Source organism: Lolium perenne, chromosome 2 (genome assembly GCF_019359855.2).
Source record: "Lolium perenne isolate Kyuss_39 chromosome 2, Kyuss_2.0, whole genome shotgun sequence".
NCBI lineage: Eukaryota > Viridiplantae > Streptophyta > Magnoliopsida > Poales > Poaceae > Lolium > Lolium perenne.
Window position 1 is genome coordinate 127,843,056 of NC_067245.2, and position 16,436 is coordinate 127,859,491.

At 49.6% G+C, this 16,436-nt stretch overlaps 1 protein-coding gene across 1 annotated transcript; it reads right to left on the bottom strand.

The window, feature by feature from the left end:
- Positions 1-881: 881 nt before the first annotated feature.
- LOC127333477 (probable folate-biopterin transporter 8, chloroplastic) lies at positions 882-16,196 on the bottom strand. Its single transcript, XM_051359860.2, has 2 exons — positions 15,604-16,196; positions 882-2,163 (listed from the first exon to the last, which is right to left on the bottom strand). Exons 1-2 carry the CDS (start codon positions 15,893-15,895, stop codon positions 1,103-1,105), a joined length of 1,353 nt encoding a protein of 450 aa, XP_051215820.1. The 5' UTR covers positions 15,896-16,196; the 3' UTR covers positions 882-1,102.
- Between the last annotated feature and the right edge of the window lie 240 nt (positions 16,197-16,436).

Sequence of the window (16,436 nt, forward strand, 5' to 3'; positions counted from 1 at the left end):
GCGCGGAAGACGATGCGTGCGCGGAAGACGATGCGCGTGTCGCTGACCGGTCGGGGCCACCTCCGCGGCGAAGACGAAACGAAAGCGCGGGAGAGATTTCTCGGCGTTTCGCGCGCTTTCGTTTCGTCCGGAGTCCCCGAGCGCTCCCCGGTAGGCCGGGGTTGGCGTGGGCTCGCCGGATGGATGAAAGCCCACATCCGGCGAAAAACGAGGAACCGGGGGCGCGGCTGGACCATTTTTCGCCGTCCGGATGAAAAAATGGCACGCCGGGGGCCTGTTCGGGGAGACGAGTGGAGATGCTCTAAGGCACAACATGTACTAGCGGACCTGATTTTTCAAGACAATATATGCGAAGGACCTCAATGCAAATTGTAAAGTGTCTGCGGGTGGTTTTTTGTAAAATGACAAGAGGGTAGTCATGTGAGCATCTAAACCAGTCGTACAGGATCCAACGGTCCAAAGTGAAAATTTTTAGATTTTCAGGATATGGCCATTTCCACCTAATACGCCCCGGACATAACACATGAATATCTTGAAAGATTTTATTTTTAAACTTTATCAATTTTTTTCTTATTTAAACTAGAAAGACGATCCACAAGGGGGTGTGCTGATGGTGCGCCACTGAGATACCATGCCATGGTACACGATTGCTTAGCGGGTGGTAAATTTTGCCCATTTTTAAACCATGCCCAGATTTACTAGTGCTGCACCATGCCATGGTAGCGCATGATTCCCATGGTGCACCACTAGTGGTGCGCCACTGCTAGTGATATTGTGGCTATACTTTTTCTGGTAGTAAGTTAGTAACTTGATGACGCTATTTCACATTCTAAAACAAATAAACAAAAAAGGACATCAGGAAAATACTTTCTTCAGCAGGCATGGTTGTTCACTATTTGTCAAAAAACCATTTGAGCTATACGCAGTACATTGATGTGAAGAAAGATCACCTTTGGATACCTATACATGTAATTCCATAGAGTTCCCTGGGGGGAAAGTCCTGTACAGTGTCACTCATTAGCTATCCAGATCTTTAATTCTCAAAAAAAAAAAAGCTATCCAGATCTTTAATGTTATGCTACATCTGATGTCAATGTGCGGCTCATCTTTGCTTTACAATCTTCTCATCCCCAGTCCAGTTTTCAGGTACAAAAGATATCCACGCTAAGGGTAACAATGCAGCCAAACTTTGCAGCAGAATACCCAAAGGCAAGTTCGAGTAGTCCCTAGCAGACAAACCAATCAGGGCAGACAACCCAACGCCATACACGCCACTTAGTATTGCTGAAAGCACCAACCCAGACGTGAAGAAAGCAAAGAGCGAACCTTCACAACCAGGTGGGCAGAGGCTTGATAACAAAATCGAGAATGGCAGGACCTTGAATTGAGCAATTGCCTCAGCAAGAGCTGAGAAACAGAGGACATATATCTCGTTCGGTATTCCCAACATAAGGTTCACTTGCTTCACTAGAATCAATTCTGACAGAACTGCGAAAGCATACATTATCTGAACTCCCCACACAAGGTGCCTCAAAGGGATCTGTTTAAGATAGCGGTTGTAAAGTACAGTTAGAGATACGACCATGACCTGTCCCATTACTTTTGAAAGACCGATGATTGATGGATCAAGCTTCAGATACTGTGTTTGAAAGCAGAACATCGTTCCAGAAAAACTAGGCACAACAGCAAACGAAGTCATGATCCATGCAAGTGGGTAAAATATCCTTTCCTTGCGGACTGCTGTCATTAAGTTCGAGAATTGCTTGCGAAGATTGACCGACAAAGAACTTCTGACAAGAAGACTGTTGGAGTTGCCATGGGAACTTGGCAGTGTTTCTTTTGTACTCATGGAGAGTGCTAGTTGAAGGCCAAGGAGGACTGAGAATGCTGTGAACATAGTCTTTGGTTCTTGTGTTCTCAGCAGAACGTATCCACCTGACAAGTTCCCTAGGAGGGATCCAGCTGCAAGACCTATGAATGCATAAGATTGTAGTACACCTTTCTTCTGTGTTCTACTAAACTCCGTGACAACAGCATCACTTACAACTTCCGTCACAGATGCTCCGAGATTTCCAATCAGAATGCATACCATTTCAGTTGTAAATGTGTCACCCGTAACCGGCATGATAGCAAGTGTCCCCCAAGCAATAAGCTGCAGGAATGCTGAAAGCACACAAGAGTAGCCAACTTTAGCATAAGTCAGTTTAACACACAACAACAACTCGGGTAGGCTAGACATGAAACCCGGCGGAAACACAAGTAAACCAAAACAAATAGAGAAAAAAAAAACAAGTAAACTAAGGGCATCTCCAGCGCCCGACGCAAACGGACAAAATGTGTCCGTTTCGGTCCGCACGAACAGAAAATGAGTAAAACTCTTGCCCAACGGCCCAACACAAAGTGGCTGGCTTGTCCGTGCGGACGCATTCCCGGCCCAAATTTGGACTGGCAATGCGTCGGGCGCGGAGACAAGCCGCATCCGCACGTGTACCCCTCAACTAACCCTAAAAACCAAACGCAGTAGCCACCAAATCGCGTCCCTCCCTCCTCTTGCAACCCTAGAGCGATGCCAGTGCTTCCCCATCCCCTCACCATTGCCGGCGCCGTCTATCAAGCCACAACTTGTTGGAGACCGAGATTGGTGCTAGAATTGCCCTATGAACAGAAGATGCTAGTGATTGCTTTTCTGTGGTGTTGGACTGAAAGAAACAAGAGCAACCACAAGGAGGGGTTCAGCTCATAAATGAATTCCAGTTTACTGTCTGGCGCCACATCGGGGAATGGGCAGAACAGCTGAAGAAACAGACAAATGTCACGGTCAAACAGCGGTCATACTAGCAACCTCTGCCTGCGACTTTGTAAAGATCAACGTGGACTCTGCCTTCACAGCCGATCTGAAATCAGAAGGCTGGGGTGCAATATGCAGAGATAGCTCAGCTGATAATGTTGCAGATGCATCTCCCTCACGGATCCAGTTAACCCTATCACCGGCAAGGGGGCGTAATCCTTCGTGGAGTCGAGGTGGATGAGGATGGGGAACTGGGGGCCCTGGAGACCCTCGGTCTCCGGCGATCCTTCTTGTGGCGGCGCGTGATCGCGAGGCTCCGGCGGCAGGTCGAGCACGGAGAAGTCGTTGGAGGTCGGGATGGCATCAGGGTTGGCCGCCCAGGCCCAGGCGTAGACACAGGAGGTGTTTGCCCAGGTCAGGGACTGCCGCTCGAGATGGTCGATGACGCAGGAGCGGCCGACGGCGTCTTGTAGCTTCTCCTTAGTCCAGCACGGGAGCGGGACGCGCTCCACCGCGAGGCGGCAGTAGAAGCGCCAGACGCGCTGGTGGCCGCCCGTCGCCGGCCTCCAGGGCGAGAGCGATAGGGTGGTGCCACGGCAGGCAGCTCGCCCGGCCGCGAGCACGATGTCGCGGTGGCCAGGGTGCTCGAAGCGGACGAGAAACGGCTCCGGATGATGCTTGGACACGTGCATCCGGCCTGCAGGGACGGCGAGGTCGCGGTCGATCGCGCGGGCGACGTGGTGCGTGGTGATGTCGGGGCGCGGCTCGGGCAAGGAGACGAGCACCGTAGAGAAACGGAGCTGGTCGATGGAGTCCTCCATGCCCGGCGAGCAGAAGGTGAAGGTGGAGCCCCTCCCAGGCCGCTGCGCCGGCTCACCAAGGCAGAGCTCGCACGCCATGGGCAGCGGTGGAGGGGACGGGGCGGGGAGGGGCGGCGGGGGCGGGGAGGGGTCGCTGCCCAGGCCGGAGCGGCGCTTACGGCAGCGGCGAGCGCGATGCCCGAAATGGAGGCAGCATGCGCACCGCACAGGGTCTCTGCAGTGTGAGGCACGGTGGTCTGAGGCGAGGCACCGGAGGCAGCGGCCTTTGAAGCGCAGGGTAAAGGGGTCCGGGCGTGCTGGGGAGCTGGAGCGGGGCAGGTCGCCATTTACGCCGCGCGCCGAAGATGGTACGGCCAGCGCACGCCGCCGGCGCCTCGGGGAGATGAGTTGCCATTCTGGGCCATCATCACCCAAGCGGTCAACACAGAGGGGATCCGATGCTTGGCCGCGAGATCCGCAAGCGCAGAGCGGGCGGATCCGGTCCGGAGGTTGGCCTCAGGCCGCCTTGAAGGCGTGCAGGTGGTAGATCGAGGGCGCCCGCCCTGGCCGGCGCAGGCAATGAATGCTCCTTGCCCGCAGGGGCCTGGGGCGCGCCTGCCCGCTCGGAGAGCCCGCTTCAAAGCGGCGGAGAGGCTCCCGCGTGCCAGCAGCGGCATGGGCGAGCGCCGGCGCAGCAGCCGGAGTAGCCGGGACCCGGTGGAGGAGGCGCAGCCGCGTGGCCGCGTTTTGCGCAGATCCCGCAGGCGCTGATACGTCTCCGACGTATCGATAATTTCTTATGTTCCATGCCACATTATTGATGTTATCTACATGTTTTATGCACACTTTATGTCATATTCGTGCATTTTCTGGAACTAACCTATTAACAAGATGCCGAAGTGCCGATTCTTTGTTTTATTGTTTTTGGTTTCAGAAATCCTAGTAAGGAAATATTCTCGGAATTGGACGAAATCAAAGCCCAGGGGCCTATTTTTCCACGGAGCTTCCAGAAGACCGAAGAACACACGAAGTGGGGCCACGAGGTGGCGACACCACGTGGCGGCGCGGCCCAGGGGGGCCCGCGCCGCCCTATGGTGTGGCCCCCTCGTCTGGCCCCCGACTCTGCCCTTCCGCCTACAAATAGCCTCCGTGACGAAAACCCCGATCGAGAACCACGATACGGAAAACCTTCCAGAGACGCCGCCGCCGCCGATCCCATCTCGGGGGATCCAGGAGATCGCCTCCGGCACCCTGCCGGAGAGGGGAATCATCTCCCGGAGGACTCTACGCCGCCATGGTCGCCTCCGGTGTGATGTGTGAGTAGTCTACCCCTGGACTATGGGTCCATAGCAGTAGCTAGATGGTTGTCTTCTCCCCATTGTGCTATCATTGTCGGATCTTGTGAGCTGCCTAACATGATCAAGATCATCTATCTGTAATCCTATATGTTGCGTTTGTTGGGATCCGATGAATAGAGAATACTTGTTATGTTGATTATCAAAGTTATGCTTATGTGTTGTTTATGATCTTGCATGCTCTCCGTTACTAGTAGATGCTCTGGCCAAGTAGATGCTTGTAACTCCAAGAGGGAGTACTTATGCTCGATAGTGGGTTCATGCCTGCATTGACACCTGGGACAGTGACAGAAAGTTCTAAGGTTGTGTTGTGCTGTTGCCACTAGGGATAAAACATTGATACTATGTCTAAGGATATAGTTGTTGATTACATTACGCACCATACTTAATGCAATTGTCTGTTGCTTGCAACTTAATACTGGAGGGGGTTCGGATGATAACCTGAAGGTGGACTTTTTAGGCATAGATGCAGTTGGATGGCGGTCTATGTACTTTGTCGTAATGCCCAATTAAATCTCACTATACTCATCATGATATGTATGTGCATTGTCATGCTCTCTTTATTTGTCAATTGCCCAACTGTAATTTGTTCACCCAACATGTTGTTCGTCTTATGGGAGAGACACCTCTAGTGAACTGTGGACCCCGGTCCAATTCTCTTTACTGAAATACAATCTCTTTGCAATACGTTCTACTGTTTTACGCAAACAATCATCTTCCACACAATACGGTTAACTCTTTGTTACAGCAAGCCGGTGAGATTGACAACCTCACTGTTTCGTTGGGGCAAAGTACTTTGGTTGTGTTGTGCAGGTTCCACGTTGGCGCCGGAATCCCTGGTGTTGCGCCGCACTACATCTCGCCGCCATCAACCTTCAACGTGCTTCTTGGCTCCTCCTGGTTCGATAAACCTTGGTTTCTTTCTGAGGGAAAACTTGCTGCTGTGCGCATCATACCTTCCTCTTGGGGTTGCCCAACGAACGTGTGAAATACACGCCATCAAGCTCTTTTTCTGGCGCCGTTGCCGGGGAGATCAAGACACGCTGCAAGGGGAGTCTCCACTTCTCAATCTCTTTACTTTGTTTTTGTCTTGCTTTATTTTATTTACTACTTTGTTTGCTGCACTAAATCAAAATACAAAAAAATTAGTTGCTAGTTTTACTTTATTTGTTATCTTGTTTGCTATATCAAAAACACAAAAAAATTAGTTTACTTGCATTTACTTTATTCATCATGTTTCCTTTTAATTTTACCACGAAAAACATACCGGTAGGACATGGGTCTATAGTTGGGAGAAATAATATAGAAGAATTTTTCAATCATGTTAGTACTATTGAAAATTTTGAAGATAGACACTTGGTAGACCTTGCGCCTACTTATGAAATTGCTGCTGCGCATTTAGTCCGCTTGTTGGAAACTAAATTTGTTAATCTTAATCCTATAATCCAACACATGTTCTTCACACTTGGTGATATGGAAGAAGGGGAAAAGAAAGATTTTGTGTTAGAAACCCTTCTTAGAGAATTTGGAGGTCTAGCAAGAGAAGCTAGAAAGGTGTTTGCTAAATTTAATATGCTTGGTTCTCCAACTAATTTTGTTAGTCTCCTTGAAAAGATGGATATGGATAGAATAAGATTCACTAACAATGTTGATAATGGAGGGGAGATCAAAGCACCAATACCATGTAAGCTCCTAGCTATGAATGATGCGCTAGAAAATAACTATGCTTGGCTTGTTCCTGAAAATTTGTTTGATGAGAGTAGCACGCCTAAGACTAATGAAAAGGGAGATGCTGAAACTTATGTATCCAATATAATATGCCTGGTTGAGAAAAGCCCACACCCCGCTAACGATGCACCACCCTTTGATAATACTTGATGCACACTTTCTGCGCCTAGCTGAAAGGCGTTAAAGAAAAGCGCTTATGGGAGACAACCCATGTTTTTTTTTTTTTTTTTTTACCTACAGTACTTTGTTTTTATTTTGTGTCTTGGAAGTTGTTTACTACTGTAGCAACCTCTCCTTATCTTAGTTTTGTGTTTTGTTGTGCCAAGTTAAGCCGTTGATAGAAAAGTAAGTACTAGATTTGGATTACTGCACAGTTCCAGATTTCTTTGCTGTCACGAATCTGGGTCCACCTCCCTGTAGGTAACTCAGAAAATTAAGCCAATTTACGTGCATGATCCTCAGATATGTACGCAACTTTCATTCAATTTGAGCATTTTCATCTGAGCAAGTCTGGGGCCATTTTAAAATTCGTCAATACGAACTGTTCTGTTTTGACAGATTCTGCCTTTTATTTCGCATTGCCTCTTTCGCTATGTTGGATGAATTTCTTTGATCCACTAATGTCCAGTAGCATTATGCAATGTCCAGAAGTGTTAAGAATGATTGTGTCACCTCTGAATATGTCAATTTATAATGTGCACTAACCCTCTAATGAGTTGTTTCGAGTTTGGTGTGGAGGAAGTTTTCAAGGATCAAGAGAGGAGTATGATGCAACATGATCAAGGAGAGTGAAAGCTCTAAGCTTGGGGATGCACCCGGTGGTTCACCCTTGCATATATCAAGAAGACTCAAGCGTCTAAGCTTGGGGATGCCCAAGGCATCCCCTTCTTCATCGACAACATTATCAGGTTCCTCCCCTGAAACTATATTTTTATTCCATCACATCTTATGTGCTTTTTCTTGGAGCGTCGGTTTGTTTTTATTTTTGTTTTGTTTGAATAAAATGGATCCTAGCATTCACTTTATGGGAGAGAGACACGCTCCGCTGTAGCATATGGACAAGTATGTCCTTGGTTTCTACTCATAGTATTCATGGCGAAGTTTCTCCTTCGTTAAATTGTTATATGGTTGGAATTGGAAAATGATACATGTAGTAATTGCTATAAATGTTTTGGGTAATGTGATACTTGGCAATTGTTGTGCTCATGTTTAAGCTCTTGCATCATATACTTTGCACCCATTAATGAAGAAATACATAGAGCATGCTAAAATTTGGTTTGCATATTTGGTTTCTCTAAGGTCTAGATAATTTCTAGTATTGAGTTTGAACAACAAGGAAGACGGTGTAGAGTCTTATAATGTTTTCAATATGTCTTTTATGTGAGTTTTGCTGCACCGGTTCATCCTTGTGTTTGTTTCAAATAAGCCTTGCTAGCCTAAACCTTGTATCGAGAGGGAATACTTCTCATGCATCCAAAATACTTGAGCCAACCACTATGCCATTTGTGTCCACCATACCTACCTATGCTACATGGTATTTTCCGCCATTCCAAAGTAAATTGCTTGAGTGCTACCTTTAAAATTCCATCATTCACCTTTGCAATATATAGCTCATGGGACAAATAGCTTAAAAACTATTGTGGTATTGAATATGTAATTATGCACTTTATCTCTTATTAAGTTGCTTGTTGTGCGATAACCATGTTTACTGGGGAACGCCATCAACTCATTGTTGAATTTCATGTGAGTTGCTATGCATGTTCGTCTTGTCTGAAGTAAGGGCGATCTACTCTGAGTTGAATGGTTTGAGCATGCATATTGTGAGAGAAGAACATTGGGCCGCTAACTAAAGCCATGTTCCATGGTGGAAGTTTCAGTTTTGGACAAACATCCTCAAATCTCTAATGAGAAAAGAATTAATTGTTGTTGAATGCTTAAAGCATTAAAAGAGGAGTCCATTATCTGTTGTCTATGTTGTCCCGGTATGGATGTCTAAGTTGAGAATAATCAAAAGCGAGAAATCCAATGCGAGCTTTCTCCTTAGACCTTTGTACAGGCGGCATAGAGGTACCCCTTTGTGATACTTGGTTAAAGCATATGTATTGCGGTGATAATCCAGGTAGTCCAAGCTAATTAGGACAAGGTGCGGGCACTATTAGTACACTATGCATGAGGCTTGCAACTTATAAGATATAATTTACATGATGCATATGCTTTATTACTACCGTTGACAAAATTGTTTCATGTTTTCAAAATCAAAGCTCTAGCACAAATATAGCAATCGATGCTTTTCCTCTATGAGGACCATTCTTTTACTTTCAATGTTGAGTCAGTTCACCTATTTCTCTCCACCTCAAGAAGCAAACACTTGTGTGAACTATGCATTGATTCCTACATACTTGCTTATTGCACTTATTATATTACTCTATGTTGACAATATCCATGAGATATACATGTTATAAGTTGAAAGCAACCGCTGAAACTTAATCTTCTTTTGTGTTGCTTCAATGCCTTTACTTTGAATTATTGCTTTATGAGTTAACTCTTATGCAAGACTTATTGATGCTTGTCTTGAAGTGCTATTCATGAAAAGTCTTTGCTATATGATTCACTTGTTTACTCATGTCATACACATTGTTTTGATCGCTGCATTCACTACATATGCTTTACAAATAGTATGATCAAGATTATGATGGCATGTCACTCCAGAAATTATCTGTGTTATCGTTTTACCTGCTCGGGACGAGCAGAACTAAGCTTGGGGATGCTGATACGTCTCCGACGTATCGATAATTTCTTATGTTCCATGCCACATTATTGATGTTATCTACATGTTTTATGCACACTTTATGTCATATTCGTGCATTTTCTGGAACTAACCTATTAACAAGATGCCGAAGTGCCGATTCTGTTTTCATTGCTGTTTTGGTTTCAGAAATCCTAGTAAGGAAATATTCTCGAAATTGGACGAAATCAAAGCCCAGGGGCCTATTTTTCCACGGAGCTTCCAGAAGACCGAAGAACACACGAAGTGGGGCCACGAGGTGGCGACACCACGTGGCGGCGCGGCCCAGGGGGGGCCCGCGCCGCCCTATGGTGTGGCCCCCTCGTCTGGCCCCCGACTCTGCCCTTCCGCCTACAAAGAGCCTCCGTGACGAAAACCCCAGTCCCGCGAACCACGATACGGAAAACCTTCCAGAGACGCCGCCGCCGCCGATCCCATCTCGGGGGATCCAGGAGATCGCCTCCGGCACCCTGCCGGAGAGGGGAATCATCTCCGGAGGACTCTACGCCGCCATGGTCGCCTCCGGTGTGATGTGTGAGTAGTCTACCCCTGGACTATGGGTCCATAGCAGTAGCTAGATGGTTGTCTTCTCCCCATTGTGCTATCATTGTCGGATCTTGTGAGCTGCCTAACATGATCAAGATCATCTATCTGTAATCCTATATGTTGCGTTTGTTGGGATCCGATGAATAGAGAATACTTGTTATGTTGATTATCAAAGTTATGCTTATGTGTTGTTTATGATCTTGCATGCTCTCCGTTACTAGTAGATGCTCTGGCCAAGTAGATGCTTGTAACTCCAAGAGGGAGTACTTATGCTCGATAGTGGGTTCATGCCTGCATTGACACCGGGACGATGTGACAGAAAGTTCTAAGGTTGTGTTGTGCTGTTGCCACTAGGGATAAAACATTGATGCTATGTCTAAGGATGTAGTTGTTGATTACATTACGCACCATACTTAATGCAATTGTCTGTTGCTTGCAACTTAATACTGGAGGGGGTTCGGATGATAACCTGAAGGTGGACTTTTTAGGCATAGATGCAGTTGGATGGCGGTCTATGTACTTTGTCGTAATGCCCAATTAAATCTCACTATACTCATCATGATATGTATGTGCATTGTCATGCTCTCTTTATTTGTCAATTGCCCAACTGTAATTTGTTCACCCAACATGCTGTTCGTCTTATGGGAGAGACACCTCTAGTGAACTGTGGACCCCGGTCCAATTCTCTTTACTGAAATACAATCTCTTGCAATCTTTGTTCTCTTGTTTTCGCAAACAATCATCTTCCACACAATACGGTTAACTCTTTGTTACAGCAAGCCGGTGAGATTGACAACCTCACTGTTTCGTTGGGGCAAAGTACTTTGGTTGTGTTGTGCAGGTTCCACGTTGGCGCCGGAATCCCTGGTGTTGCGCCGCACTACATCTCGCCGCCATCAACCTTCAACGTGCTTCTTGGCTCCTCCTGGTTCGATAAACCTTGGTTTCTTTCTGAGGGAAAACTTGCTGCTGTGCGCATCATACCTTCCTCTTGGGGTTGCCCAACGAACGTGTGAAATACACGCCATCAGGCGCCCAACGCTGGGAGGGAGAAACAGGACGGGGGAGGGTGGTCGACGGGCCCGGAGCGGACGGCGCCGATATGGTGGTCGTCAGGGGACTGGGCGTGACCGACGAGAGGCTGGTGGGGAGGGGGGAGGCCGCCGACGGGCTAGCAGGCACCGGCGGGGAGCACGAGGCCGCACACCCCAGGGAGGGAGACGCGAGAGCCATAGCACCGTATCAGTAAGGCCAATGCTCGCAGGCGCAAGAACTTCATCCCCTCGGTTGTCGGTGCCCATGGAGTTGCTACTGAGCACGGGCACAAGGCGGCAGTCATCAAGGATTTCTTTGGCTCCCTGCTTGGCACTCCGGCGCCTGCTGCCCACACGTTCGACTGGGACGCGCTTGGCTTACCCTCCCTGGACCTCTCAGAGCTCGACGAAGCCTTCACCCCTGAGGAGATCCTGGCTGCGATTGCCGACCTGCCGGCCGACCGCGCCCCTGGCCCTGACGGCTTTAGTGGCGCCTTCTTCAAAGCGGCGGCGCCAATCATCTTGCAGGACCTTGTGCTGGCCTTCCAGCAGCTGTTCCAGCTCAACAGAACTAGCCTGCACAAGATGAATGACGCCCATGTGGTCCTGATCCCTAAGGTTGACGGCGCCGACAGCATTGGAGACTTCCGACCGATCAGCTTGCTGCATAGTTTCGCCAAGTTGTTCATGAAGGTGTTGGCTTCCCGCCTTGCGAAGCGCATCGATGAACTTGTCTCGCCGGTTCAGAGCGCTTTCATCAAAGGGCGATCCATCCAGGACAACTTCCTGCTCGTCCAAGGGCAAGTCCGCCGCCTGCACCGCGCCAAGCGACCCTCCTTGCTGGTCAAGCTCGACATTGCGAAAGCCTTTGACAGCGTTTCCTGGGTCTATCTGCTGGACATGCTTCGAGCCCATGGTTTTAGTCAGCGCTGGTGTGACTGGATTGCGCTGCTCCTCTCCACAGCCTCCTCGCGGGTCCTCCTTAACGGTGTGGTTGGCGACCGCATCCGTCACCTCCGCGGCCTGCGACAGGGGGACCCCCTGTTCCCTTTCCTCTTCATCCTCGCTATGGAGCCCCTGCAGCGGCTCATTGCGATGGCTGTAGATGATGGTCTGCTTTCGCGACTCCCCGGCCAAGCGAATGGGGTGCGAACCTCGCTGTATGCTGATGATGCGGTTTTCTTCATCCGGCCGGTCAAAGAAGAGCTTGAGGCTATTCGTCAGATCCTGCAACGCTTTGGTGACGTGACCGGCTCCGTGTTAACTTCGCCAAGACTAGCGTCATCCCCATCCGATGTGAGGCCTTGGACATCCTGGACATAGTCTCGCCGCTTGGGGCTCGGATCGCGTCCTTGCCGTGCAAGTTCCTGGGTCTACCGCTGAGTCTTCGGAAGTTGCGGAAGGTTGATTTTCAGCCTCTCCTGGACCGCATTGCAAGCAGGCTCGCCTGCTGGAAGGCCAAGCTGCTCTCGGCGGCAGGTTGGCCTGTCCTGCTGAATGCCGTCCTGTTTGCCCAGTCGGTGTATTTGATCTCGGTGCATGCCATGCCAGTCTGGGTCCGGAAAGAGATTGATCGTATCAGGCGCGCCTGGCTTTGGCGTGGGGAGGATACCTACCATGGCGGGCACTGCAAGGTTGCCTGGAGCCGGATCTGCCGTCCGCGGGAGCTTGGAGGCCTTGGCATCATTGACCTCGACTTCTTTGGCACTGCGCTTCGCCTCAAGTGGCTTTGGCTGGAGCGTACGGCTTCAGACAAGCCCTGCTACGTTGCCGACCGCCAGCTTTTTACGGCTGCGACTTCGGTCGCGGTTGGAGATGGAACCACGGCGCGGTTTTGGCTCGATAGTTGGATGGACGGCCAGGCATCTTTCGTGGTTTTCCCCGAGCTCTTCGTTGCTTCCCGCCGTAAGCATCGCTCGGTCTCAGAGGCTCTGCATGACCAGCGGTGGGTCGCTGACTTGAGGGGTCGCGTTACCCCTCAGCTGCTGCCAGCGTTTGTGAGCTTTTGGCTCGCTGTTGCTGAGCTACGCCCTCTCTCAGGCACCGCGGACACCTTCCTGTGGCGTTGTACTGAGTCAGGCTCCTACTTGGCTTCCTCCGCTTATCGGATGCAGTTCCTGGGATCTACGCGTTCGCCGCTGTTGTCCACTATTTGGCAGGCCTGGGCCCCGGCCAAGTGTAGGCTGCTGGCTTGGTTGTTTTTCCAGAACAGGGTCCTCACGGCGGACCGTCTCATGGCTAGGCGCTGGCCAAACTCCTACTTCTGCCCCCTGTGTATGCGCAACTTGGAGACGGCGGAGCACTTGTTGGTGGAGTGCCCTTGGTCCGCGGCGCTATGGTTCAGGGTGGCGGCCAAGTTTGGCATTGCTTCCATGCGGCCGGATGCTTGGAGCCTCCCAGTGGCGTCGCTTCCGGCTTGGCTCGCTTCGCTCTCCGCCTTGGTGGGTGTTCCCGCCAAAACTGCCAAGTCCCTCGCTCTGCTCGTGATCTGGATGATTTGGCGTGAGCGCAATGCGCGCATCTTCCGGGATCAGTGCCGATCACCGGACGCCGCCGCACGGGAGTTGTTTGATGAGGCGGCCTCTTGGACCCTTGCGGGGTGTCGACACATCCGATGCCGCGAGTAGTCCCGTGTGTGTTCGGTTGGGCTAGCCCCGACTGGTGTTTCGTGTAATCTGTAACCTGTAACCCAAGCTCCTTGTAGCTCTCTTCTTCTATCAATGAAAAGCGCAGTCCTCCTGCGTCGTTTCAAAAAAAAAAAAAATGTTGCAGATGCTTTGCATGCGGAAACTGTACAAATGTTGAAGGCCTCTAATCTTGCAGACCATCTTGGTGTTGGGCGGGTACTATTTGAGACTTATTTTGCTATGCTTGTGCAGGTTTTGGGCTCATCGACGTATGATCATGCTCCCCTGGGAATCCTCTTTAGTGAACTGAAATTCCGTATGAGTACTCGTTTCATCGAGGCTCGTATTATGCATGTGTCGGGAGATTGTAACACACCAGCGCATGTGTTGGCTGCTTTTGGTACCGTTGTTAGTCATGGCGACCATTCTCTGTGGATATCGAACTACCCGGCTGATGTAACCCGTGAGGTGACCAGCAATTTAGCTGTGTCGTAATGGAATACGAATGTTCCATTTCAAAAAAAAATTGACTTCGTTACTTAACAAACATTATATGTAATTAACATTTAATTCTCACAGTAGAGATTATCAGCATAGAAAGATAACCACTTAACAAAAATGACTATTCAGTTTGGCCGATACTCACGCACCAGCAGGTTTTGATTTAACATTAACTGTAACAGGGTATAGGAGTTGCTATATAATCACGGACATGAAATTAAACCAGCAGGTAACAGAGATTACGCCTAACGAAAAAACCAAGTGTGGAACGAAAACTGCCAAAAAAGGTGAGTAGGGCATTTCATTTTGGATTAACCTCGTTAATTTAAGACTGGATAAACATCATGAAGAGTCTCTCCAAATCACAGTATGGCATGGGGGGCGGGGGGAGGCGTAAATCTTACGTTCGCAGCTTTCAGAGACTAGCGGACCACCAGAATATGGGTGCCCTATGAGAATGCCTGCTTGCCATTGTGTGGCCACCAAGAAAAAAAATAGCGCGCTATAACAAAATACCGTCGGCCGAAAAATACGCTATTAGCGTACTATAACGCGCTAATAGCACGCTATAGCACGCTATAGCGCCAGAATGATGTAGCGTGGGATGTCTAGAAACGCTATAGCGTGCTATTAGCGTCGAAATAGCGCGCTATTTTTTTCCATGGTGGCCACCAGTATAAGTAAGACATCTATCAGGTACCACTAGAATAAGGGAAATCTTTGATTTGCCAACTAGGCAAAGTTCAAAATGTGTGACTAGCAATAAGAGCAAATACACATCGGGCAGGAAAGTGTGTTGCTACATTGACCGGATACCTAAGAGGCTTTCGAAAACGGATCTTTCTCTCAGACAGGTGCCGACCGCTACAGTACCTATGAAGCTTCCAGAGACGTATCTTTCTCTAGAACAGGTGCCGACTACATACTACAGACTACAGTAGTAGATATGACTTTAAAAGCAATACAGCAACTGGCCAACAATCAAAGGATTAGTTCGACCACTCTATTGGTTAATAATACACTAAATAGAAAAAATAATCTCCTGAGAGAAATACTATCCCAATAACAGTGAAATTCGACAATAGCTGCAGTTTTCCACAAGGACTCCTAATTTCAGAGAGATAGGTAGGAATGTTGTCACTGTCAGGAGCTCTATTTTCCACAGCTCTCGTTTCATTTTATCCTTATTTTTTAAGAAAATAAGGGAAAGCATACATAATTTTCACAGCAATAGCAAGGATTTTCAAAGTTCAAACATTCATTCAATTTAGTACTTATTCTGAGATAGTATTTAAGCCGAAAGGAACTCAATCTCACATCTGTTTGGGGAGTATTTCACATATAAACGAGGAAGAACAAAGGTTCCTAATCAGACTATCGGAGTGAGGAAAACAAAAAACGGGGGGGGGGGGGGGGGGGGGGAGGGGCTGACGAATTACCTCCAGCTGAGACGTAGGGGAGTCGGTGCTGGTGGCCGATGTATACAGCATCGGAGAGAACACCGAAGAGCGGCTTGGCGACGAGCGGGAGGCTGCCGGCGTTCTGCACGAGCTGGAGTGCGACGGGGCTCAGCCCGAGCCCGCGCGTGAGGTGAAAATTGAGCGCTAGCCACGGGAAGCACCGGAAGCCCTGCACCCAGTACCCCATCCCGCACACCCACCACACCCGCCGCATCTCTCGCAACGACCCCCACCTCTCCGCTGTCGTCCGCGGCGGCGCCGCCTTTTCCATAGGCGCGGTTGTCGCCGCAGCAGAGCAGCCCTTGAACTTCCCGAGCCGGCATCACTGCGGGGTTGGCGTGCCGAGGCGCAGCGTTACGCGGTGCGCGTTATCAGCGACGGAGGTCGAGGCCCTTGCGGATGGCCGATGGGGGCACGGCGCGCACGGCGAGAGGCAGAGCATTTCGGACGCCGACGGGGAGGAATAGGACATGCAGAGGCGAGGCCCGGGAAAAGGTGGGTTGGAGAAAGCGTCGCGGCGGGAGAAGGAGCGTTCCCCTGAAGGGAGGCGACAGAGGCCGCGCTGCCTCGATTCGGCGGTTTGCGCCGTGTGGGTGTGGGCGCCACCCGGGGATGCTGGAAACCAGGAATTTTCTAGGCCCAGGCTCCAGGGCTCCAGGCCCGAAGGCGATGGGATGCTCAGCGCATCTCCAACGCGGAGATCCAAACCCAAAACGGAGACCACTTTCATCCGTTTGGATAAAAACGGGTCCCAACGCGCAGACCTAAATGCAAAACGGACGGCCATTAAAGTCCGGGGCGACCCAAATCTG

What these genes read in the sequence shown, in the direction of transcription:
- LOC127333477 (XM_051359860.2), bottom strand. Translation starts at nt 15,895, where the DNA reads ATGGAAAAGGCGGCGCCGCCGCGGACGACAGCGGAGAGGTGGGGGTCG. An exon ending in CCCCTACGTCTCAGCTGGAG is followed by an intron (nt 2,164 to 15,603) that starts GTAATTCGTCAG and finishes GTGTGCTTTCAG; the next exon opens with CATTCCTGCAGCTTATTGCT.